This window comes from Macaca thibetana, chromosome 7 (assembly GCF_024542745.1).
Source record: "Macaca thibetana thibetana isolate TM-01 chromosome 7, ASM2454274v1, whole genome shotgun sequence".
Taxonomy (NCBI): domain Eukaryota; kingdom Metazoa; phylum Chordata; class Mammalia; order Primates; family Cercopithecidae; genus Macaca; species Macaca thibetana.
Genome location: NC_065584.1, coordinates 138,898,650 through 138,926,632, shown reverse-complemented (window position 1 = coordinate 138,926,632; position 27,983 = coordinate 138,898,650). Strand labels below are relative to the sequence as shown.

The 27,983-nt window shown below is 37.3% G+C and overlaps 1 protein-coding gene across 3 annotated transcripts in view; it reads right to left on the bottom strand.

Annotated features, from left to right (window-relative positions):
- The window catches only part of UNC13C (unc-13 homolog C), a 753,954-nt gene that overhangs the window by 49,090 nt on the left and 676,881 nt on the right, over positions 1 to 27,983 (bottom strand). For all 3 annotated transcript variants that reach the window (XM_050799780.1, XM_050799781.1, XM_050799779.1), the window contains 2 exons: positions 26,821 to 26,901; positions 14,303 to 14,450 (listed from right to left, as the gene is read on the bottom strand). In XM_050799780.1, coding sequence (XP_050655737.1) covers positions 14,303 to 14,450; positions 26,821 to 26,901 — 229 coding nt within the window. The remainder of the gene's footprint in view (positions 1 to 14,302; positions 14,451 to 26,820; positions 26,902 to 27,983) is intronic.

Sequence of the window (27,983 nt, the reverse complement as noted above, 5' to 3'; positions counted from 1 at the left end):
CTCTCTTACTGTGTGCCCTTCCTCAGAACTTGCAAAGGCTCCACAGGATTCAAGAATCACCTCCTGAATGTAGTTTCAGAACTGACTGCTCTCTTAACCGTATTTCATATCTTAGTAGACATAGTCACTTCGATGTCCTCCTGTTAACATCAGCACAAATAAATAAAACTGAATCTGGGCCTCAAATCAGCTCCCCATCTAATCTTCCAAATTTTCGTCAGTGGTAGGTTTCACAGATCTATGAATTACCTAATTCCCCTTTCTCCTTTGCTTGCTTGACCCTGGAATGACCTCTAGATTTTAATAATATTTATCATATTCATCCCTTTTCTCCATTCCTGCTATTACTACACTTAGAATGTGAATACCTAAACTATGAAACTGTTTTCCAAAAGGCCACCTTCTCTCCCATCCTCATTCCCTCTTTCTCCTTCCTTCTCTTTCTCTTAATTCCTTCCTTCTTTCCTTCTCTCCTCCTTTCCTTCCTCCCCTTTCTTCCACAAGCAGATGGCAAAATAAATGGTTTATATTAACCTGTATGACCTCCTCTCTTTCTAGGTCTCCCACTAAGATCAGCCTCCACATTCTTGAGGCTCAAAATTCTCCAAATTCTGATGACAATCTACTTCTTTCGTCTCCCCTCCATTCACTTCCCCTATTGACTTTTTAGTGGTTCTCAAACTCAGAAGCACCAAAAAGGCTGATTAAAAGAAAAACTGACTCCTCGAGTTTCTGTCACAGTAGTTTCAGGGTAAAGCCCAAGATTTAGCACGTCTGAAAAGTTTCCATGTGCTATAGATAGAATGTTGGTATCTCCCCCAAATTCATATGTTGAAGTCCTAATTCCCAGTGTGACTGTATTTAGAGATGGGGCCTCTAAGGAAATAACTAAGGTTAAATGAGGTAATAGGGTGGGGCCATGGCCTGATGGGATTAGTATCCTTATAAAATGAGACACCAGAGAACTTAGGATCTCTCTCTCAACCATGTGAAGACACAGCAAGTAGAAGGCTGTCTCCAAGCCAGGAGGAGAGCCTTCAGAACTGGAAAATAAATTTTTGTGTTTAGGCCACTCAGTCTTTGTTATTTTATTATGATAGTCTGAGCAGGTAATCAATCCTGAGGCTGCTGTTCTGGGACTATACTTTGAGAACACCTTTCTACTCCACTCTGATTGATCGATCTCCTTGTCAACCTGATCTCTGTGTCTTTCTGACATGCCTACTTTTCTCCTTTCTTTACTTGAGCCACACATCTTCTTGAAAACCCACTTTGAACCTGATGTCTTCCCTGAAGGATCCCAACTCTCCCATCACAGCCATCTCTCCCCTTCTGGAAGCCTCTACTCTTGATCTTTAGATGCATCTGGCATCTAGCATAAACTACCTTGGATGATTCTTTTTTCTCTTCATACAGTTGTTTTGTCTTCATCATAAACTTCTTGGAGCAAAGAATCTATCCCTGGTGTCACATACCTAGCACGGTGCTTTGTGCACAGCACAGGTTCAATAAATATATGATTATTTGACTACTGTGGAGTGTATGGAGAAGGGGGTTCCTGGAAATTGCAGGTGTGAATCATTCAGGTGTCATAGATCTCTCAGTCTCTCTGAGAATGTGGAGGTATAGCTCACAGCAGAACATGTGATTATTGGCTTACTTGCCTAGGGAGCTGCATCCTGAGGGGTGTCTCTCAATGTTTTGTAGACAAAAGAGTCACTTCTGAGACAGAGGACATCTAATGATGATGATGATGCCATAAGAATGGTGAACATTTATGGAGATTTCTATGTGCAAAGTGTTTCACAGGTATTACCACGTATAGTTCTCCCAGCAGCTCCACACAGTATGAATTATTATGCTTTCCATTTTTACAGATGACAAAATTGAGGCTAAGAGAGGATAAGTGACTTTTCCCAGGTCTTATAGCCAGGTAGAAGCAGAGCACATGCTTGGTCCATGTCTGCATAGCTCTCCATTCACCTGTTTTCACATCTCTTGCCTTTCTTCCATGAATAAGCAGAGTTTTACACCAGAGGTTTATACAAGGTTAGCTTCCAACCTTTAAAGATTTAGGTTTACTATTTTTATGCCATTTGACATAGTTTATATTCCTTTTTCTAACATAGATGAAACACATAATAACAAGGCTTAACTTCTAGAGCCAAAGGATAACTGAAGGAGAAAAGGTCCCATCTTCTCTCAGAAATCAGCTGTGAAGGACACGTGCAGGTTGGGAGGCAGTGGTCTGAAGTTTCCAATTAGTGCCACTGACCCCATTGGTCACCAAACCTGTTCTCAGTGAACAAAAACAGGCATGATGGCTCAGTGGGGACAGAGAAATTGTATTGCGTTTTGCTTTCTTGACTCAGTGATTTGTAGAGTATTTTTCTGACATGTCAGAATTTCCATAAGATTCCCAAACAACTTATTCTAACCTCTGTTTTGCTTTCTAACCAGACCTAAAACAAAACAAACAGCAGTAACAAAAATATTAAAAAGTGTCCTAGCTACCCATAATAAAAAGGTGTTACACAATTTTCAAAATACTTGCTTTATCATTAACTCAGCACTTCATTTTAGTCAGTGCATTATACAACCACTCTGGTAAATTTTTTTATTAAAATAAGGTTTATAAGTTGTATGTACGTATGTAATGTTTATATGTGTGTACAAATAACAGGTGGCTCCCACTCCAGGCAATTATGCTACCCACAGAGAAATTATAAGATTCTTTAAATCCTAAAGATAAAGTTTCTTTTTGTTTTGTTTTTTATAGTTTTTGTTTTTTGAGACAGAGTCTCGCTCTGTCACCCAGGCTGGAGTGCAGTGGCACGATCTCGGCTCACTGCAACCTCTGCCTCCCGGGTTCAAGCGATTCTTCTGCCTCAGCCTCCCAAGTAGCTGGGACTACAGATGTGTGCCACCACACCTGGCTATTTTTTTTTTTTTTTTGTATTTTTAGTAGAGACGAGGTTTCACCATGTTAGCCGGATGGACTCGATCTCCTGACCTTGTGATCTGCCCACCTCGGCCTCCCCAAGTGCTGGGATTACAGGTTTGAGCCACAGCGGCCAGCCAAGAGCAAATTTAAATGGGCTATTTATTCCAGCTCAGATTTAAATCCAAGGCCTTAAAAGACTTCAAAATCTACCACTTTGAATAAACTGTACCTTGGCAATCAATTAAACTAATTTACTTTGCATAAGAAAGTATTTTTTATATTTTTAAATAAAATTATAATTAAAAAATAAATATCTAGACATTTTGGGATAATTTGAAAGTCTAGAAAACTATAAGCAGGCAGAGAAAAAAAATCAACCCCACTTTTCATCACACAGAAGTAATTGTTGCTTTTCTTTGGAATCCTGTAGAAGAAATTTTATATCCTAACTTTTATTAACTTAAGATTTATTTCACTAACACTTGCCTATTTTACTGCTGATCTATATCTTGAGTCTGTCCATATCTCTTTGTCACTATTCCACCATCCAAGCCCCATGCCGTGTCTCACCTGGATTTTTATTGGACCCTGGAAATCTGTCTGCTCCTGTCTTGTCTCCCTTCAGTCTATTACCCATGTTGCACTCTTGCTTAAATCACTTCAGTGACATCCATTGCTCTTGGATGAGATGACTGTCACAAAAGGGCACCCAGGAGCCCTTTGGAATATTACACCAATATTCTGAATATCTCTGTCTGACTTTATTTTTTGTTTATTAATTTTTATTTAGTTTTTGAGATGGATTTTCACTCTTGTCCCCCAGGCTGGAGTGCAACGGCACGATCTCTGCTCACTGCAACCTCCACCTCCTGGGTTCAAGAGATTCTCCTGCCTCAGCCTCCCGAGTAGCTGGGACTACAGGCATGTACCATCATGCCCGGCTAATTCTTGTATTTTTAGTAGAGACGGGGTTTCACCATGTTGGCCAGTCTGGTCTTGAACTGCTGACCTTGAGTGATCCATTCACCTTGGCCTCCTAAAGTACTATGATTACAGGTGTGAGCCACCATGCCCAGCCCTCTGTCTGGCTTTAGAGGATTGTTCTGAGGCTCAAGTGACAAAAATACACGAAGGTGCTTATAAACGGTAGTAAACTGTAGTGTGAGTGGTTTTTACTTTATATGTAAACTTTATATATAACTTCAGATGTAAACAAATGTCAAGTGTTTCTGTTTCTTTTGAGAATACATGTATGTTACCTTCATAATTATTTAAACCAATCTTGCTCTTTCAGAGGCAAGTAACAGAGAACACTTGAAGTCAGGAAACAGGAATTCTAATCACTGATATTCAGTATAACCTTGGAATGAGATCTGGCTCTCACCAAATTGAGAAATAAAGAAACACATTACACACATAGTTGTTGATTGAAAATGTGTACGCTATAAAAAATGTAATTTTTCAAGTATTCATGACAAAAAATGAATAAAGAATCACTAGAAGTACACCTTTTCTGAGCTAAAAATATGTACGTTTTAGTCTGTCATTACATTAAAAGTGATAATTTCCCCATGGCATGACATGCAATAAACATGTGCTTATTCTAGGCTGTGAGAACTCTTAAATTTTACAAATGACTTTACAAAGATTCCCAGTTATCTTAACCTGATTTCAGATTTCCAGAAAAGATAAAATGCTAGACCAAATAAACTGTATTGTGAGAAAGTGGGATTTGGGATTTTGATGTCCTGCCCAGATTCTAATGGAAATATTCCTGTGGAGAGCTCGTTTGTTCATTCTGGACAAAGGAGTGTCAACATTTGATGTTTTCTCTCACTCCAAAGAGCATTATTCTGATGCTTGAAATGCTTATTTCAACATGTTCATCTTTGACCCAAATGAAGGAGTTGCCATGGAAAAAAACCTGGCAAAACTCTAAAGATTTTTCTTGTATCAGAGTATAAATGGCGAACAGATGGAAACTAGAATTTGAGGAATTTTAGGATGGTTTGAGAAGAGACTTTTTATGAGGGTTTCGCTGGGTTCTAGAGAAATGACAAGGGAAAGTGGTGCTGCTAACAGCCCTCAGCTATAAATCATGAGGGGACGAAGGAGTTACTGGAACCTGGAAAGAGAGAGTTTTCTAGAAAAGACATTGAGAGGCTTAGAGTCAAAGGACAGAGCCAGGCTGAGAGGAACCTGTCCAGAGGGAGACTGGAGAAGGAATATCTGAACTTTCTCTTCCCTCTTAGGAGAGGCTCCCTGCTGTCTGAACCACTTGGGAAACAGGGAGTAAGCTGGCCCAAGACTGTGACCCACACAGCTCAGCCTCCTACGGAGTGGGGGGGAAAGTAGATTAGAAGGGGCAAATAAGAGATATGTGGCATAGACTTTCACAGTAATTTACCTAGCACAAAGCCTGGCACATGACAAATACTCCTAAAACTAAGTCACATGAAAGGATAAATGGATCTTTCAGTGCCCTAAACTGTGCACAGGGACATACTTCATTTTTTCCTGGTCATTTTTTGAGTTTCACGTAACAGACTGAATAAAACTTCATGATTTCAAGAGTTTGCTAAAAAAAAAAAAAAAAAAAAAAAAGAAAGAAAGAAAAGTAGTCTTATTCTCTCTTTTTTTTTTTTTTTTTTTTTTTTTTTTTTGAGACGGAGTCTCGCTGTGTCACCCAGGCTGGAGTACAGTGGCCAGATCTCAGCTATTCTCTCTTTTTAACTTTATATATCCCTTTGTATTTATCCAATGGCACTTACTTTTATCTTATATGATAATTAATGAATAGTGTCAGTTGTAAAACTATAAACTTTTTACTCTCTAAGGATGCACACACACTCATACACACTTTGGATGTTCTACAGTGTCTAGAACAGGACCACAAACATAGTTGCCTCAACAAAAGTCTGTAATCACATACATTCAAATATGAGAACTATGTCATATTACACAGTTTGAGATTTTCTGCATTGAATTTAATAGTGTTCATTTGTTCTAAAACTCACTAAGCACCTGCTTTGCATCCAGTACTATACTGAGCACTTAGATTTTAAAGATGAATAAGCCAACTGCCTGTCCTACTAGGGCTTACATTGTGAGAGAAGAGGATTGCCAACTATCAATCATGAAATGACTCAACTGTGCTAGGGAACTGTCACAAGATGAATCCTTGTGCTGGTGGGGGACAAGAGTGGAGAAGAGTGGGACAGGGAGGAAAGAGCAATGCAGCAATGTCCTAAATGTGCATGGTAGACTCCAGGCTAGGTTAGAAAGAGTATCCTGGAAGCAGGATGTATTTTCTTACATTTAGATTGGATGTCTACAACGTCAATTCCTCCTTTTATTACGTAAAAGGTGTCCTGTCTACCGAGTCTACCCAGTAACTGAAGCCAGAATGAAGGGAAACTGGGGAGCAGAGGAAGAAGTTAGAAGTTTGCGGAGGGGGTTTATTGCCAACATGAAGACCAAGTATCAGCTTAAAGATCATCGCCTGAACAAAAGAGAGATTCAGTGATGCTAACATGTAGAGTGCGGAGAAGGAAGTACACCCAATTATTTAAAGCTAGGGAGAAGAAAGCATGGGCTGTGGGAAGGAATAATGATAGACTGATTTCTTTCTGATGAAAATGAGCGTGAGACAGTGGGAGGGACGTTGTCTCTGTCATTTATCTACTTGACCAACTACCTTAGCAAGTTTTAAAATCTATTAGTAAAATCTTTACTCATCGTGTCTTAATCTGAGAAGTGTGGAGAATGCTACTGGTCTTGCAGGATTTGGGGGATGAATAGCACAGAGGTAGACAACTTGGTTAGTGCACAAGATGTTTGCTTAGCATCACTGTAACCTGATTTAATACTTGCCATTTCTACTTTGGGAGTCAACATCCTTAGAATCCTATCACAGTACCCCTCCTATTAAAGGTATTTGTGTATAGCTCTTTGAGTGCACTGAAGACCCTCATCCACTTTGGTGAAGTTAATGTCATCAGAAAGACTGCAATGTTTGAAGAGTCATATTTCACAGATTCTCCTCAGTTTTACACTTAGGACTCTAGAGAAATGCTAACCTCTTGTCTTAGAAGGCAATTCTAGATAGTCCAATGGTGCCTAAGGGGCAGAGAGTGACACAGACCTGCTGCACAGGATTCCAGATCTCTGATTATCTCTGACAAGCTTATCAGCCAATATGAGAAATAACTTCTATGTGTTAAAATCAGTATTAAGTTGAAAATGACCAAGCATAGGAACTGAAGACATTTCACAGCATTTTTTTCCCATAGGTGGCTATCCAGTTGAAATTTCAGCTGTGGCTCTTGGCCAAAAAGTTCATTTAAAAAAAAAAATTGAGAACAGTATTTCTGCCAATGAAATACTAAGTTCTTCTATATTTCTAATAAGAAAATGGTTCATTTTTTCCACAGTGAACCATTTCAGAAAAGGGTTTATTTTCTACTTCTGGGCATATATTCTATAGTTTGAGGAATATAATTAGAGATAATCAATGCTTTCATTAGGTGATATGATCCCAAATAACATGTTTGAGACGCTTCCAAATTTTACTCCTGACAATAAAAGTGTGCTTGGATAATATAATCTGGCATTTAAACTTTTCATCCTATATTCTGGATACAAGGTGGGCAAATCACCTGAGGTCAGGAGTTCGAGACCAGCCTGGCGAACATGGTAAAACCCCGTCTCTACTACAATTACAAAAATTAGCTGGGTGTGGCGGTGGGCACCTGTAATCCCAGCTATTCAGGAAGCTGAGGCAGGAGAATCACTTGAACTCAGGAGGCGGAGGTTGCAGTGAGCCGAGATTATGACATTGCACTCCAGGTTGGGTGACAAAGACTCCATTTCAAAAAATAATAATAATAAATAACTGACATATTTCTTCCACTTAAATTATAAAAATGACCAATAAAAAGAAGAGTGAGCAATCTCCCCATAACATTAATGCAATACACTAAGCATACTGAAGTATATTAATAGATTCCAGAATGGGAATCAGTAGGTATCTGCTTTCCATCTCAAATTAAAATACATTGTACTCTACTTCAGCAGGATACAGGTTATTAAAATGATCAAAATGATCTAATCTAAATTTTTTTTTTTTTTTTTTTTTTTTTTTTTTTTTTTTGAGGCGGAGTCTGGCTCTGTCGCCCAGGCTGGAGTGCAGTGGCCGGATCTCAGCTCACTGCAAGCTCCGCCTCCCGGGTTTACGCCGTTCTCCCGCCTCAGCCTCCGGAGTAGCTGGGACTACAGGCACCCGCCACCTCACCCGGCTAGTTTTTTGTATTTCTTAGTAGAGATGGGGTTTCACAGTGTTAGCCAGGATGGTCTCGATCTCCTGACCTCGTGATCCGCCCGTCTCGGCCTCCCAAAGTGCTGGGATTACAGGCTTGAGCCACCGCGCCCAGCCGATCTAATCTAAATTTTAAGAAACTTAAAATAAGCAGGGACTGAAAGACTTCACTCATTAAAACGAAAAAAGAGGACAGATCACAGAATAAAAACACTTCAGCTCTTGTATTTTAATTCACATAGGCATTAACTATTAATATTTTGGTAGGACAGCTGTAATTTCTATATAAAATATCCCTTTTCTGTGTAAAGCTTTTGTGATTCAGGTCACTCAAGCTGCAATAAAAACTCAGAGAAGGAAACAGAGGATGGCTCAGCAGTTCATCATTCTGTGCCTTATTTCAAATCGTGTTATTCATCGAAAAAACTGTACTTAATATGTTCAAGTTTTATTCATTTTTCACTGTCTGCTCCTGCATGAAATATTCAAAGAGCCCTTGGTATAATGAAATAGCCATTACAAAAAAAATTTTTTTTATTAACATTGTAATCAAGATGCAAGAAATAAATTTTCTACCAGCTTCTAAAACTGTAAGTAATGCATTCTTAAGAAAAAAAAACAGCAATAAAAATGTAATATTTCAAGCTAGCTATCCATTTTAAATCACCGAGTCAAATTTTGGAGAAATAACATGTGATAATTCCAACATATATTAAAATTTCTGCTAATGTTACATTAAACCTACCACAGTATTTTTATATATTTTAATGGTGCAAAGAAATTTAAGATACTTTTAATAATATCTATTGATTAAAATAGGGGGTGATGCGGTGAATTTTGTTTTTAAAAAAATTGTGTTTTTTCACCAGTGACAATATACTGTGGACTTGCTTGCCACATTGGGATTTTAAAATAAGATTGCAAGTACATACTTTCCTGGACAGTTTCTTTATCCAGAATACATTTCTTCTTCTACCTTCTCATGACCCAATATACTTAACCACCTCTCTGCCTTTTCTGCCTCTTCAGGCCAAAATTTCACTTCTTACTTTTCAGCCTGTATTAGAGTAGGGTGTCCCAGACTGAGCACTACTGCTATTTAGAGCCAGATGAATTTGTATTACAGGAAGGCTGTCCTATGCACTGTAGATGTTTAGCAACATTCCTGGCCTCTACACTAGATGCCAGTAACAGGACCACCACCCCAGGATGTGACATCCAAAGATGTACAGACATTACCATATGTCTCCTGAGGGAGAAAACCACCCCTACTTAAGAAGCGCTGTATTAGAGCAACTTGCATACATAACGTCATATTCACCTTTGACCATATTTCTCATTGTATGAAACTTAGCTCAGAGGTGACACTGAGTACATGTTTGTGAAATGGATGCAGAATAAGATGGTGTTTTAGTATTGCAGTACGTTTCTAGAATAATAAACATGTTACTCATATATTAAATTCTCAGTTCCACTTAAAAACTTAAGAATAATTCTACATCCCTTTCAGATTTGTTTATTTTCCATGTTTGGAACAGAGAGAGAAGAGAAGACTGTTTTTCCCATATGAAAAATCACATTTGAATTATGTGGCTCATAAATTTCTAATGGGATTCAATTCCTTGTAGAGTATTTTTTTTTCTTTTTGTCTAACTGCTTCAGAAGGATGACATCCAAATCTCTTTCACAAGAGAATAATGAAGGAGGTAAGAGTTCAAACATAGGACAGAAAAGAGCAAGAAAGAGGTGAAGAAGGAAAAAAGAGTAAATGAGCAAGATACAAGAGGTTTGCCACGCTTATAAACCCATTTATTAAAAAGTTGAATTCAATTAAACATATTTTTAAAGGGAAGTATGTCTTAAAACTTGAAAATAGTGAAAAAATCAATGATAAGCTATTGACGTTTTCCTTATATCAAATGCTATAGTTACTTTTCTAACACAGCAAGGGAAAAAAACAAAAAAGAGAAGGAGATGAGAAAGGGAAAGAAGAAAATGGAGTTAAGGGGAAATTATATGAGAATAAGAAAAGTAAAACACAAATGCTTTGAAAAGTGCGCTTAGATTTCTAAAGGATCACAAGACATTTTATACAACACACATTTTGATTAAATAGCACTTAAATAATAATTCAACGCATTTGAAATAGTTTGAAATAGTAATTTACCCCACAGAGTATGGATTAAAAATTAAAGAGACAGGCCGGGCACAGTAGCTCTCACCTGTAATCTCAGCACTTTGGGAGGCTGAGGTGGGCCGATCACCTGGGGTCAGGAGATCGAGACCAGCCTGGCCAACATGGTGAAACTGTCTCTACTAAAAAACATACAAAAATGCTGGGCATGGTGGCCTGTTCCTGTAATCCCAGCTACCCAGGAGGCTGAGGCAGAAGAATCGCTGGAACCAGGTGGCAGAGGCTGCAGTGAGCCGAGATCATGCCACTGTACTCTAGCCTGGGTGACAGAGCAAGACTCCATCTCAAAAAAAAAAAAAAAAAAAAAAAAAAAAAAAAAAAAAAAAATTAAACAGACAAAAAAACCACTTTGGGTTTATGATCATAAGGTAAATGATTATGCTTATTATTTGGAAAAAAATACAAGCTTTTTTTTTTCCCCCAGATAATACTTACTCATTTAAAAAGTTGTATTTCATTAATTAGTTCTGTATTTCTAAATTAAGAAAACATGAGAGAGAAAGCCCAAGTAACGGGGAAACATTCATTCAAGGTAGTGAGCCTTTTCACTTGTCATCAAGGAGGGGTGGTCACAGTGCTCAGGGCACAGAGTCTAGATACGTGTTTAGCCAGGATCTGGCGCCCTGCTTTTTAGCCATGTGACCTTAGGCTTGGGTTCTCCCAGAAGCAAACCTGAGACAAGCATCAAAAGGTAAGTGGTCTGCCTGGGGAGGGATCCCAGGAAACACTGGGAAAGGAGCCAGGAGGTGAGAAAAGAAAAAAGTAAGCTAAAAAAAAAAATAGTAAGTAAAAAATAAGTGTGTGTCAAGCCAGTCTTTGGAGGGAAATGATCTCATCTCACAGGAACACTCTAGAGTGCTGTGTATTTAGAATACACATCAGAGTTGTCACAAATGAGGAAGATGGAGATTTTCTCTTCTTCCTTTCTTACCCACCAACTTCCTGTATTTCATCGGTAGGGGGCTGCTCCCTGAGGCATTAACCCTCTGGCCCTCAGCTGGTCCTTCATGGGACTGAGCCTGTGCCTGTGGCTCCTCAGGCAGAGTGGCAGGTGTTTGCAGTAAGCAGTGTCAGCTATTACTGCTTTATATTTGATTGATACTATAACACCACTATGATATTTCTAAATTATATAACAAAATCTAAGTTAAAATAACAAAAATGAAATACAATAACTATTCATGGGTATTTGGTATTGTGCTAAGTGCTAGCCAATTATTTGGACAACTGCAACAGTATTTACACTGTGATATGGTTGGGCTGTGTCCCCACCCAAATCTCTTCTTGAATTGTAGCTCCCATAATTCCCACATGTCATGGGAGGGACCCGGTGAGAGGTAATTGAATCATGGGGATGGGTGTTTCCTGTTTTGTTATTGTGCTAGTGAATAAGTCTCATGAGATCTGATGGTTTTATAAAGGGCAGTTCACCTGCACACACTCTCTTGCCTGCCACCATGTAACACATGCCTTTGCCCCTCCTTTGCCTTCTGCCATGATTGTGAGGTCTCCCCAGCCATGCTGAACTGTGAGTCCATTAAACCTCTTTCCTTTATAAATTACCTGCTCTTGGGTATGTCTTTATTAGCAGCGTGAGAATGGGCTAATATGCACTGGAAACTGAAACTCCATTTGGTCATTTTGGACTTCATGCCACCAAAAAAACAGGTAGAATAACAGATACAGGATAATAAATCCTACTATTAATTGGAAATGATCATCTGCAGGAAGAGTACCAATGGAATTCAAAGGGTGGAACCCAAATGCCTCTATTTCAGCATGCCCAGTGTCAAATGTTCAAACAATCAGATAGCACTCTATATAAACAAGACCCCAATAATTAAACTTTTCTATATTTCTCTGTCACTTAAGGAATCTTGGAAGTTGAGTTTCCTTTGGCGCCAAAGAGAACATGGACTGGACAGAAGAATTTGTAAGTTATAAGTATGAACTATAACTTTAGGATCTGTTACAGAAATAAGTATTGTATCTTCCACTATATTTTCATTTTTATGGTTCTATAAATCATTCTAAAATGTAGCTAATTCTCATCTATCTCTCTTGCCCATCACAATTTTCTAAAGGGTGTAGTGTTGACTAACTTTATTATTCAGTCTATGGTCATGAATATTGAGATGGGATTGTGATAGAATAAAAACAAAAGAGACGGAATGAATATTCCTCAGAAATCCTGGATTCACTAACTGAGAAGACTTTAGCTTGCCTCCATTTATTATTGAACATGGTCGTGTTACATCAAGCCATAGCATTGTCCCTCCCCTAATGTGGAAGTATAAATACTTATGTACAGGTAGAAAAGAGAATTTTAGAGAAATGGCAGGGTGGAGAAATTGGGTAGTAGAGGAGAAGTCTCCATTACCACCAACAATTTGGGAAGAAGGTATGAGTTTTCTCTGGCTCAAGTGGACCTCACGAGAGGAAGCTGGGCTTTAGCTTACTTGTTGGAATCCCATTCCAGAGGGCTAGCCACAAGAAATGGATTTTCAAGCAGCATGAATCTATGGCATATCTGCAGTAGGCAGTCACAGGAGACACTGACAGGAATCGATCTGAAATAGATTTCACTCCTCAAGGAAATGTACAGATAGGAAGGTCCCCAGAAACACACACGAGAGACCAGCATTTGGATGCAATAATATAGGAAGCATTGAGGACCTCTTCTTCTTTCCCTTTAGTTTCCATTCCCAAAAACACTGTGGAAAACCTTAAGGGAGCATGAGCATGCATTCAGGTAAAAATGTTTTGAATATTTCTGCATCTCTTGACAATCTCTCATGAGCTCGACTTTGTTGTTATAAAAATATCAAAAAAGAAATATCCCACAGTATAACCTGGGGTATATGAAAAGGGATAATTGTAATTTTTAACTGGACAGTATCAGAAAGCATAAAGTGCTATACGCAGACTACCTACCTAGCACCTTTAGCTTTATCCTTGATATAGGGAGAAAAATTAATGTATCCAAGAGGAAAAAATGGTGAGTCCAGGGTATTTTCATCATAGTTAAAAAATTATCTGTATTTTCCCTTTTCCAAGGATCTTTCATGAATGAAGACAGTGTCCTCTTACTTACTTTTATTATTTCTGTAGTATAACTTACTAGTTTCTGAAGTTTGAGCCTGCATTTGGCTCTTTTGACTCACACTGACATTTTCAATAATCTCTTAGAAATATCAGATCTTAAATACATATAATCACCAAAATATAATAAATCACAAAGCAACTTGAAAGAAACACTTTTGAACAGTAATATCTTAGAAGCTTATGAGGTGGGAACTTTGACACATGAAACATATCTGAGTTTCAAATAAAATACCAAGCCTGCCTCTTGGCCTGTTTCAAAGAAATCTTGTAATTTTTTTCATATGAAATTAGCATAAAATGAGATTTCCCTTATAGAATCCCCACAGCACAGGATTTTACATTTGAAGTTAGGATTTAGGGAATTATTATCATTTTTTTGGAAGATACCAACACCAGGAATCCACTGAGTTTTTAATACTGAATTGAAGAAAATATCATGGTCATAAATTTTAAAAAGTAGATTTTACTTAAAGTAGTTTTATGGAAGTTAAAATCACCAACAAGTCAGCCATTCCACAGAGCTTTAGTACGGAATATATTAGTGTTATTAAAATTATTTATAAAATTACAATTCATGAACACTAAAAAATATTAGTATTCTCTATTAACCATAACTCTCCATTTTAATGATACTTCAATTCACAACAGCACAAAATTATTAGTACTATACATAATAATTCTGATGTTAAATTTTAGTTTAGTATTCAGTTTACCTTATTCTCAGGTCCTATGTGTTACTTACTCTGTGAGGTTTGAGTATCTATGAATTTCTTTATCAAGGCATCAGTAGTTTGGGTATAAAGACTGAGAGCATATCTCAGAGACTGAAGATCTGGGCTTTTCTCCAAGAAATTCTTTTTCAGGCCATTTCCTCCTGCATGAAAGTATTGCTACGAAGAAAAAAAATAGCAGAGGCATTTAGAGAGAAGTAGTGCAGGAAGGAATTTATTACTCTAATAGAGAAGCTCAAATGGAATAATACAATTTGATCAATGCAAGATACAAAAAATGGTTCCACTATTTTCCCATTGCTAAGTTATTAACATCTAATTCAGGTCCCCTAGACATCTCTGAAATGACACTCAGCCTCACAGACCTCATATCACAGAAGGCCTAATCCTTTTTCTCTTATGCAAAACTTAAACAAATGAGATCATGCTGATGTAGCAGTCAGAATCCTTATAGAATAACGGGTTTAGGTCACAATTATCGACTTGGTTATTGACTTCTGTTTCTTGAACATGAGAAAAATACCTAGGGTTGTCAAAATTTCATAGGGAAGGTAGCTTCTGGCCACATATTTTCCAGATACCAGTTTGCAATTCTAGGTCAGGTGTCTGCCACTCCATCTGCCCAATCCTCTAATCACACAGTGGTGCAGATATAGGCCAACCTGACAAGGCAGAGTGGTCCTTGGAAATCCAACAGCCCTTGAACCTTGTGTCTGATAAATATAATAAAACTTGTTTTTGCTATTGTTATTCAACCAAACTCAAAATATTCCAAAATGTATAAATAAGGTAATAGAGAAGATATATGGTCATTGACAATAAATATGGTCACTGAGGGATGTTAGCATTTTTCATACTACAAGTGTTATGCACAGACAGACAGCTCTTGGAAATGCAGACTGTCTAGAGATATATGATAGAACTAAGGATGCTTTTTTCTACCTGTTTATAAATAATAGATTTATAATATTCTATTAAGGTTAGATAAATGGTTCTCTTTCTCTCTTCCTGTACCAACAATACTAGAGGAAACAAAGCACTCACTAGTAACTGTGGCTCACTGTGATCTATAATTAGTACAGAACGAAATATGCCAAAGAAGCTCAAGAAATTATTCAGAGACACTCCCCTAAATGGGTATGTGTCATTCTTCTTTCCCACTCCTTAAGAATTTCTCAGGCAGGACATTTCAATGAGCTGCAAAAAATCATAATTATTGCAGTTTTTTTTTCCCTATTCAAGGAGAGATGCAGAAAAATTTTATGGGTATTAGCAAGCATCTGGTTCTACTTTCAGAGGGTATACTGTAGAGGACATTCATGGTGTAGGCCAAAGAAATTAGGCAATCGGGATTTAAACTTAAGAAAGACTGGTACAATTACAGATACCCTCCCCAGGGAGAAAGAAACCTATGGACCTTTGAAGTTCCATTCACTGATTCTAGCTAGGTACTCCGTGAAAACACAGGCTGTGGCAAAAACTACATATGCTATGAAAAGGAGGCATGGAGAAAATGTCTTCTCTTTAGGAGAATACAAAAACATAATTTTAAAATTGTTTTACACCTGGATCTTATAAAGAATGTTAAAACATTTTCACATACAGAAAGTATTTAGAGGACTGTTAGTCCAGAACTGTTTCGGGTGCCTTAACAGATGAAAAAAATATGATAATTCCTTTCTTTGAGAAACACAGTATTTAAGGATGGAAAAAAGATTTCATGGATATATTGAGAGGGATACACGTAAATGTATTTAGATTGGTCTTGACTCTGTATCTCCTAGAAGGGTAGTGGAGTGCTCTCTGGAGGACTGTTTACATAATGAATCAAGGAGCCATCCAAAGAAATAACTGTGCCTGAGAGTAAAGAGCAGTGCTAGAAACCGAGCCAAGAGTAGGAGGGAAACTCTGGAAAGGAAAACACACTCTCTCTCTTTCTTAATATTTCTCAGGTAAGCCTCAGTCTTATCAAACCTGAGCATAAGTGCTAAATGATTACAATAAAGGAGGATGAGGAGGAGCAGAAAGAGGAGGAGGAAGAGAGGGAAGGAAAACCAAAACTGATAAAATGAAAATTTGCCATTTCTGGGGAAAAGGAAGCAGAAAAGATTAATGGGTATTCTGTCTATGATACACATTTGGGTTATTCTCACTTTTCATTGTTCTTGGGCTACTTTAAAACTCTATACATTGTAGAAAATTAATAATAATAGTATAGATGATATTTGTCCCTCATAAAACAAATTAATTATTTTGGGCAGAATAAAACTGAATATTGCTCTGTGGATAAATCTTTCTTTCCTCTATTCCAGCTTTTCTTATTGCTTGTATATGCTTGGTTTCTGGAATTCTCCTTTGAGACAGTCGTAACGTCTTAACTGGTTCCCTCACTAATTGATGAATAAAATAACACTTTGACACATTTTATAACTGCATGAATATCACAATTATACCCTCTTTTAAAAACTGTTCTTTAACAGTGTATGTAAAGTAGCATGAGTGATAGCATTCATAAGGATGACCACAGGATTTACTGTCTAATTTGTAAGATTGCACTGTGGATTCTTCAGTCACCTTAACACTTGACAGCATCTGTGGTAGTGTCTGCTGTGCCACCTGTTTTTTCCCTCTTTTCTTTCATAAATATTTATTAAATCTGTATCATGAGCCAGACCTTGTACTGGATGCTAACATTATAAAGCAAAAGAGACACAGTGGTTGCTCCCAAAGGTATTATGATCTAGTAGGAAATGTAACCAACATTTAAACACATGACTTCAACAACACATTGTAGGTGTTAGAAAAATGATTTGAAAATACAGATAATCGGGGAGGCACGCAATTCTGTTGTCTAAGGAGTCAGCAAAGGCTTCCAAAGAAGTGACTTCTTTGGTGGCTATGAGTTTTTAAGTACTGTTGTTTTTAACTTTAGCAGCCAGTAGGTAATTCACCCTCATGAACTAGAGAAAGAGGACAACCCCACCAAGTAACCAAGAGAAACCCTGGTAGTCTCGGCACTATTTAAGGAGAACTGAAGTGTTCGTAGTTCTCCAAGTATAATCTAGATATAGTTTTTCAAATACTGTTTTCTACTGTTATTCTATACCCATCACTAAACCTGTGCTGCCTCTAGGTAGTAGAGGGCCAATGGAAGTTAAGAGATGACACTGCACTCCTAAAAATTCCCAATGCTTATTAACATGGTAAAGGCTCTGAGGCATACTGTGGTAAAGAGATCTGTGTAATCTTTTATTAATATACCTTGTTGCTAAAATTATTAGGCCATAGGACACCTATATCACTGGGCTAATACTTTGGGAATACAAGTGTTTTATGGAATATGATTGGAAAGAATAGAAGAATGTCACTGAACTTCATATAATTGAGATATTATTGAGGGCCTGGAAAACTTCATAGCAGAAGGTAAAAAGGGTTAAGCTATGAAGGCATAAACTAAGTACTTGTACTGAATCTTTTAAAATAATTTTTTTTTTTTTTTTTTTTTTTTTTTTTGACAGAGTAGATCTTTATTGTTATTACTAATTTATAGCAAATTTTAAAAACATATGCAATGCACAACATCTTATCCTAATCCTTTAGAAACAGACTCTAGATTTAAGCTTAGAAACCAGTCTTTCAATATATTACTGCCACATTAAGAGCTTCTTTCAAAAGAGTGAAACTCTGCATAATTTCTGGGCACTTAGAGTTCCTTTTACTTTAACTATTTCTGAATGCTATCCATCACATGACAGGGTGATAAAACATTTGTAGATTACTAAAGAAAATAGTTCCAGTGTTTTCAGCTGGGAATCCTTTTCAATCATAATACATTTCAAAGGGCTGCCAGAAGATTTATTAACTTTTTCTCAGAAATAAATCTTAAACAGTTTGCTACCCAATGTGATACGCTTTTTTTATAATCCAAACCATACTGAGATTGCACAAAAAATGACAAAGTCCCTAGTTCTAGAAAGGCATATTTTTAATACTAAGGCATTATTTTGTAGGACTCTGGGACTTTGGGGACTAATCAGGAAAAGAAATCATAAATAAGGTGTGTGCTTGTACCTGAGGAAACCCAAGGGTTTTAGGTACGATACTCAACTGACTTCCTCTTTTTTAGCCATAGAGTTTTACTTGTTATTCCATTAAAGTCTCTAGCAGGATATTTACTGAATAGAAGTTTTGTAAGGGCAGAAACTAATGCCTTTGTCTTTGGAGTGTATTTTCCAATATGAAATGTCCCGAGACAGAAACCCAGGACAGACGGTAGCTATGTCAGAAGAGAAAACATATTGCCAGGTGGTAAGAATGAAAATATCCCGTTCAATGGACACAGTCAAATAACACATGTCATAGGCTCCTCACTCTAACAATGAAGAAGGCGATTTCTATGGTCATGCAAATGCAAACTCGTCGAGAATGCTACTTTCTGAAAACCTTTCACACAGTGTTCAAAACCTGGAATGAGAGCATCTCCGAGCACCAGTCTGGTTATCTTACTGGCACAGATAATCAGGAGAAAGGGGGCTGCAATTATTACATGGATCTTGGCATTCAGAGATTTTACATTCAAATTTGACTCTATGCACATGACTCTGAAGGAACTGGAGAGTAGAATCCACATTTTGCTGAGGCTTGGGTTTGAAGGATATAAATGTGAGGGTGATGTATAGAAGTAAATGTCTTAATTATTAGACAAAACCCACTATCCATAGCTCAGTGCAGTATAGTTGATTTCTACTCATTATAATGGGCATTTTGTTGGGGGATAACATGCTAGAAAGGAATTTGTAAACGTGGGGTTTAAAGCCTTCTGGATGTTTTCATTACACATGTGAAAAGTGCATTATTTTCCATTGATTCTAAACAAAAGCCCAAGACTTGGTCTCTTATAATTCCTCTGTGGCCTACAGTATAATCTAAGAAACTTCAGTTTGATCTGTTCAGATGCTTTACTTACAATGGTCTAAAGTAGCAGGAAAAAATGGGCAAAAACAATTAGGACAGGTCACTTCCTCCTTATTGAAGAAAATAATTTGTAACCTCTCAGTTGAAGGACTGTAGAGGAGTTGGTTGTTTAGTGGAAAGAAGGATAAAGATATTAGCTGGATGAAATTCTCTCTTCCTCTCTATCATGGCTGATATTTTTGCTATGGACTTACAAAGCAGAAAGCATGTTTGACAGATGTGCAGTTGAGCTGAAGCTTAAAGTTGTTACACTGGATGACAAAATTTGGCTTTAGAAGGGTCCTGGTAGTCTGGAATGCTGGGTCAACATTTCTAGAATGAGATGGCAAAGAGGAAACTAAAAAGCCAGAATTTATAATAAATATTCATATTCATGTTTATCACAAAGTACAGAATGGGGGTGATGTGGCTTAACAACAGAAATTTTAAAAAAGTCATAAAGATTTATCTGCTGTCAAGTTCAACATGATTGCATAAGTGAGAAGGCAGCTATTCAAGCAAGTGAAATCTGATCATGCATCAAAATAGGTAGACAGGTCAAGCATAAGGGTTTGGTAAGGCAGGAACATTCTTCGCTGGTTAGAACACATCTGGGATATTAAGTTCATTCTTGAGCTTCATCATTTATAAGAAATATGAAAAGTGGAGGCCATTTAAAGACAGGTGACAAGAATTTCATAAGGTCTAGGAGGCATGTTATTCAATAAACAGCTTCAGATGATATGGGATGGCATGATAGTTTTCTTTAATATCTGAAAGTCTATCACACAGAAAAGGAAACAGAATAATTTTATGGTAGTTCCAAAGAACAGAAGGAGCACCAATACACAGCAGGAGAGCAGATTTTTCTTTGATACATTCATCAAAAATTTCCAATAATAGTGCATCTTAAAAATCAAAACTTCCACTTGTAAGTTAGTGAGGTCTCATCACTGGCCGCTATTAAGTGGTGGCCAGATGACCATGTGCTGACAACATTGTAGATGATGTGGCAAGAGTGGGAGATGCTGAGTCATGTTTCCAATTCTGAGAGTCTAGAATCCTCTTAACCTCTTTGATTCTCGGATCCTTATAATATGCTAGAAAATATAATTCTTCATCTGTCCTCTATACAGTCGGACTTTTGCATAGGTTATTTAACCTCTTAGGCTATCAGTTAATTCATGTATAGAATGGTAGCAGAAACATCCATTCTACTTTTGGTGTTGTAAACTTGTAATTGCTCTAACTGGAAGAACTTTGTAAATGCTGGAGTTCTTTCCAATTGTAAAAAATATATTTAGTTGACAGAATAACATAGAACTCAACATAGAACTCAGCATTGTGTTTTAAGCATCAGCCCCTATCTCAAGCAGGTTCTTCAATATTTATTTCCACGTTCCTGCCATCGCATCTAACTCCAACATGGCACTAGGAAAACAGCCTTCCATTTTTCTTGGTGGAACCATGCTTTCTCAGTCGCTGGGGCTGAAATCTCTGAGGCATTTTGGGCTCCTTTTCCCATTTACCCCATATTCAGTTGCCAAGTTCCAACAACTCTCCCTGGCTTGTGTCAGTCATACCCATCCTTCCCATTCTCCTCCTAAAGCCACCACCTTGCTGATAGCTCTCATCATCTTAGGAACTAAAGAAATGGAACTGAAATCTCTGACTATAATCTTGAACTATGCAATCTAATTTGTGCATTTCTGTAAGATTCCTATTGCTGAAATGACTTTAGCATAACGTTTTCAAAATCATCAGTGAATCCTCTTTTATGAAACATAATGAGGGCACACAAGGACCTCTTTATTTTCAACCTAAACATTTCCCATCAACCTCATTTTACACTGCTTCATTACGCCAACACCTAGTTCAGTCCAGGCCAGTCCAAAGAGTGGTCTACTCACTGCCTCCCAGCCTTCTTGTCTTGTGCCTTCCCATGGTGAAATTCCTTTTTTCCTGTTGTTGTTCATGTCATGAGTCTTCCTCCAAAAAACTTTCTATCCAGCCTGTAAACTCCCATCTGTCCTTCAAGACCATTACAGCTTTTCCTGATCTCTTGAGTTCATACTGGTTGATCACATTCTCTAAAACTTTATGATGTTTTAAAATCTGTTTCCCTCAACTAGTATTTGGATCACCTGTTCCATTTCTTACACTGCTGTAAGTTAACACGTATCATTATTTCATTTTCAATGTGCCTCTCTCTCTCAGCTTTTAATCTGGACTAGAAACTCCCGGAGAGAAGGAACAGCACTGCTTCTCAAAGGGGAGTCTCAGGTGTTAAAGAATCTGACCAGGGCTGTGCTCTTATAGGGTAAGGGTTCTGGGCACAGGAAACCAAAAGGCCAGAGGACAAAGCGTTAAGGACTTGAACTATTGGCGAGGGAAAGAGTCAGATTTAATAGTTAGCTCCTTTGAGAGGGAATTAAAGGGTTTATTGGGAAAGGAGGAAAAAAGAAACACGTTGGCTGCAGTAGAGTATGTGGGGTCTTGAGCTTAAGAGTGGAAAGAGAAGCCTCCAAAATGAACCAGTCATCAGGCAATATAAGTGTCAACTTAATATTTATGAAGCATTTTCTATATGCCTGTTTTAATTGCTTTATATGTGATGACTCATGTAATTTTCTTTCAATAATCTTTTAAGTAGTAGTATTATTTCCATAGGAGAGGAGAATAATGTACACATTGCTGTCTTTCTCTCTCTCTCTCTTAATCACCTCCTATCCTGATGTTATACTTGTTAGTGGTGTAATTTCCCATGTAGTTTCCAGTATTTTATTTACTTTTGTAATTCATAGCCATCTTCTGCGATTTGTAAAGGCTTCCACCCTAGATACATTAATATGCTGGTGTCACAAATGTCAGGATGTGTGACAAGGAGCACTATTATCACCTCTAAGGTAGGAAGGAGCTATATACAAAGTATCATTTTCTTTACCTTGAAAAATAACTAGATTTTTTTTTCTTCATAACTTTTCAGAAAGTAAAGCACTTGAGACTTGGTTATGATTTGAGAGGCAAAAAAAAAAAAAAAAAAAAAGTACTGCTAAATTTTATAAAATCAGGAAAAATACTGCCTGCATGCTTGGCAAGCTATTTTTTTATAATCCCAATAAAACTCTGAATTCTTTTAACACTTCAAACTTTTCAAGATTGAAGATCTTTCACAATGTATTTTTACTGACTCATGGGAACATGCTATTGTTTCTTTACAAGATTATAAGAATTCCCTTTTTTGTTAAATATACTATTTTGGTAGCAATTTTCCATCATTACTTTGTTCTTTCCAACACCTGTATCATATTTTTGGCAAATCCAGGCAGACAGCTCATTTTGCAAACTTAGATATAATCATAACCCACCTTAACTTTATAACTTTAGAGGTTAGCCACTAAAGTTTTATTTTTTTAGAAATTATTTGACAGATATTTAAAAAAATTATTTTCTACCACAACTGGAGTCCTCTTTAACACACCATATCAAAATATGCTCTTCCTGCCCATAAAATATTTCAGTGTTTCTCTTTTGCTGACAAACTGAAGTTGAGATTCTTTTCTTTGGTGTTTAAGCCTCAGCATTCTGGCTCCAATCCAATGTTCCTCTTTCATTCCCTGTGATACTCAGCCAGTCATGATCGGTTCTTCTACACTAGACTATTTAAAGTTTTCATGCTGACCAACGCCTTCTCTTCTGTCACTCATGCTGTGTTTTCTGTAGGCCTGCAATGCCTTCCTCCCATTGTTTTTTCCCTCTTTATCCTCTACATTCCCAAATATCCTTCTCTGGGAAGCTTTTCCCTGGACAGTCAGAGAAAATTCATCACCCTCTCTGCCCTCCCCCATCCTTTGTCCACAATTATTTTACTGATTGTAGATGGTTTTGTTCCCAAGTCAAAGGCAAGTGCTCTCATCTCCAGCCACCACCTCATTGCTCACCATATTTTCTACCTACAGTAAGCTCTCAAATAATGATATTTGAATTGCAATCCTCCATAGGTAGGTTATTTTGTTCTTCTCATGAGCAGCTGGATTTTAACCAAGGCAAAACTACTTATAATAGTGAAAAGAAGATGCTGAAAAAAAGCCACTGGAATCACCCCATGGGCAATGGGGATAGCAGGATAGGGTAGAACCTCTGTGAGGGTAACAAACGCAAAGGAATAAAATGTGGTTCATCATCATGTTCTTCTGTTTGCCTGGAGTCCTGAGCATAGAAATGGTATTATCTAGGATTAAACAAGAAAGTAATAAGTTCCAAAGCTAAATTTGAATGTATAGTTAAATTCCTTTCCTTATACCAAGAAATGCAGATTTCTAGAGGGCCCTGATTCACGTTTATTAGTTTTAGAGAAACCTCAGTATTGCCACTGCATGATGCCAAATATATTTGCAACATATAATATAGTGTCATGTTCAGGCCCCTATAACAAGGGTTCTGGGGGAATTTAAAAGGGTGGGAAAAATTAAATCATTCAGCATTTTTTCAAGTCAAAGTGTAACTGCTATTTCTCTTTGAAAGAAATCTACATTTAGGGGAATCTCATGTCAGTCCTGAGTCTTCCTGAGTTATGGGGTTGGAACTCAAAGTCCAGCTAGAACTCCTTTAAAATTTCCCTATTGGCCTCCCTATTAGTTTGCACACACAGATTAGGTGACTGGTTATCTGTCTCACAGCTGCCACCTTTCTACTTTTACTTTCAAACATTGTTGATTTGGTTGCTTTGTCGGGTAAATGTAATGTCTCAAAGCCCAACCATCCTAACTGCAGCAGATGATCATATTTTTTGTTACTCCTGCCATATTTGACAGTCTTGACTTATAATAGAAGCTACATGTGACTGGTGTTATAAAATAGTTCCAGTCCAATTAAAGTTTTAATATTTAGAAAAGTTCATATTTTCATCAATGCTTGTATAGAGGCTGAAAGGTTTTACATTATTTTAAAATAATTACGAAAGTCTAAGTAATTGACATAGTATTTTAATATAGCAAGAAGTAATCTCTCTGAAGAAGTATCCCTTTTAGCCTGCTACATTTTACTTAAACTTTGTAAACACTCATTGAAAATATGTGACATAGAAGCAAGGACACTGACTTTAGAGTTTGGAGTCCTTTCTCAGCCTTGCCAATTACTAGCAGAGCTATGGCCTTGGAAAAACAACTAAAATCCCCTCACTTTTAATTTTCTCAATTATCAAATGTGAATAATCATTCTTGACCTATCTAACACCCAGGATATTTACAAGGATCACAGGAAATGATGTATATACATAAGAGAAATTTGAAAATGTAAAACATTATTTCAGCCTATATTCTAAAAACTCCATAGCACTTTCCTTCTTTGTTTTCTCATTTCTAGCTTATTCAATTAAACTGAGCTGAGGAGGAATTAAAGATTATCTCTTTAGCAGCCATCGGAAATTAGCACGGGTAGCGTGTTCTCCTTTGATCTATGGTCATCTTTCTCATAAGGTCTCTGCTTGCATCATAGTGCTCCTTTGGCTTGGCTCTGGGTAGACATTGAGTTTCTTGCTCTTGGAATTAAAACTCTTTTAAGTTATACTCTTCGTTCTCCTGAATTCCTTTGTAGTCAATCTCACAATTAGTGTTTTGCAGGACAGTAAGGTGGTGCAAATCTCACAGACAAGATAAAGGGAGTCTCAGCTTTGGCAAACTGATGACAGTCACTGAAAATCAGATATCGGGTGAATACCTTGGCAGATGGGCAGGGCACAGGGTCAAGAGAGTCTCATAGCAGGCACAGCAGGCCTCGCATGGAGGTGCCCAGAGAAAGAGTTGGCATCATAGAAGTTAGGGAAGAGGGGGACTGGAGAACTGACACAGGCTCTGAGGCTCAGGAGGACCAGAATCCGACTCCAGTCCTGGAGAAACAAGACAAATGGCATGGACCCATTTATTGGACCTTGGACACCAAATAGTAGTTTTGTCCACAAAGAACAAGGCCAGTGTCTGGTGTCTGAGATTGAATTAAAATATCAGTATAGATGATATAAACAGGAAGAATGGATAGTTGAGCTGTCAAGATAAAAGGAATTTGCTTGAGGATCAACATCATCTTAGAGTCTGAGAAGAACTCAGTCGGCAGGTGGTGATCATCTGGCCTCATCAATAAAAATTAGAGAAACGCTGAAGTTAGAGACAGAAGCCAGATCTGTGAACACAGTTGAATACCATTCCCTATTTCCACAGAACACATTTTCCTTCCTTTCCTAAAGCCATGCATTGACCTAATAAAATGTACAAAGGGCTGAATTCAGATGCCAAAATTTTTTCTTTTCTTCCTCTTCATGGTGTACGCCAGAGCTTATTTTATTCTACTAGCATGTCCTAATATGTAGCTATTAGTGCTACTGAAACTCCAAAAATTAGTTATTTTTTCCACAAATTTTTGAAAATAATTAAAAAACTTTTAAAGTTTTTTATTATATTTCTTTTTCATGTTGTCCATTTTTTCCTCAAAATTATTTTTCAAATTTTCCATATTTCCAGACAACATTCTTGCTACCTCTTTAGAAACTCTATTTCTGTGACCCAGGTGTCTCTAGGTGTCACAAAACTCTCACCTTCCAACTTTAACTTGGCAGTTGTTACCACTGCAGCAGCAAAAGATTGTGTCATATTAAATGCTGAAACTGCAAAACAAAAGCCACAAGGTGACAGTTTTGTGAAAGGATGTGACTGTTATTCAGATAGAACTCTGTTGAAAAGAATACCATTGTTTCTATCCAGTAGAACTGTTCTGTGCTCTCCAATGGCTCATGGTACCTAACAGTTATAGTATAGTTAATAGCTATGCTAGTCACACATCCTGGATAGTAGATGCTTCCCCCAGTGAAGAGTGAACACTTTGGACATAATATGAATTTAGACGACGAACTCATCTTTCAAACTCTTTAATAAACTTTCACACATAAATATATATGGATATAAATATGAAAGAAATTTTTTGAAAATAACTTCTGGGTTACATTTTGAGATCTGCACACATTTAGCATACACTACGATAACTTTTAGTTAAACTTTGGCTATGAAAACAGTTGATGCGTACAACACAACGTCTTTGGGTTTTCAGCAGAAAATGAAATGAAATTATTTACTTACTAAGTGAGAAGGGAGGGTTGATATTTTAAAAATAATTTCAACATGCATAGAAAACATATAAAAACAAATTCTGGCAACCCAAAATATTCCTGAAGCATCTGTTTATCGGGTTTTAGGGTACATGTCTTTCTTTGAGAACATATATTACAACATAGGTTTCACTTACGCTTTAGAGAGAGACAAAGGAAACAAGTATAAGAACAGTGTATTGTGAATGTCATAAGGAGACAGGGCTAAATCTGGCATCCTCCGGGAATGTATTAGGTTGGTGCAATAGTATCAATGGTAAAAACCACAATTTCAATTGCACCAACCTATATCTATTCAACTATCTACTATCTCTTTGAATGGCACAGCTCTACTGATACATGGCTAAGATCAGGCCTACCTATCTCTGGAGGTAAATGGGGGCCTCTCTGGATGTATATATAGGAACATTATAACCTTACCTTGATGGTAGCCAGGACTACCTCCATTATAGCGCATTGTCTTGGCGTCAGACCCTTGGCATCCTCTCGAATCATGTGCTCCTGGAAAACAGGGTAGGAATTGCTTATAAAACAACCATTTCATGTGTTTGGTCATATATTTTATAAATCTCCACTTTGTCAAAGGAAGAAATGGTAAACGTCTACTTGAAAAGAAGTGCTTTGATCGCGGTGTGGTTTTATTTTCACTTGCAAGGTACTGTTAGGGAAAAAAGAGAAACCTGGAAAATGTGTGACGAAATTTTTTCACCCCACTTCCTTGGTTTATGTCTGTCACACTGAGGAATGTCAATTATGAAAAGGATTTAAGAAGCAAATTTAAGCCTCTCCCAATTATTACTGATAAAGTCTACTTTAAATATAATGCCTCCATTTTATTCTTCTTCTTAGATACCCTCAATTCTTACTCGTTCCTGGGAAAAGCCCCACGGAAATTAACTCAATTTGGCTGTGAAGATTTTAAATATTTTATAATCATTTAAAATATTTTAGAACTGATTTTAAAACTTATTTCATTATTTTACAATGGATTTTCTTCATTGTTCACTGTGGCTTGTTTCAACCCATCATAGAAAGCTTATTTAGGGAAATGATGGCAGAAAAAGAAAATAATAAAGGAAATAAAAATCTAAGGGAAAAATTTAAAAATATCTGATCCCCCCAAACTGACACAATCATCCCAGGGCTGTCATTATGTCATATAAACAACAACACTCAACAAATATTTATTGAGTGCTTATTATGTGCCAGCACTGTTCACAGGGAATGAGATCTATTGTTTAATACAGGGAAGACTTTTGTCCTTCTGGAGCTTAAACTTATGTAGGGGCCTCTGTGAATTAGAAGAAAAGACCCACGTGGGTGAACATAGCTCTGAGCAGGTATGGAATGATGAGTAAAGCAGTGCCTTTGGTGAGTAATAAAAGGTGTCTTATTTTTTTATGAGAGGACAGCTTCAAGTCAACGCATACAGCTTGGCAAGTGGAACATGGGCTCAATTTCAGCTGTCACTTGCTCCTTTATGTAAGCATTTTTGTGCAATGCACGAACCATGCCATCAAACCCAGTGGCTTGTCCTTCTATTTTGGCCCTTATCTTATTGTTTTATTTAGTGATTGCCACGA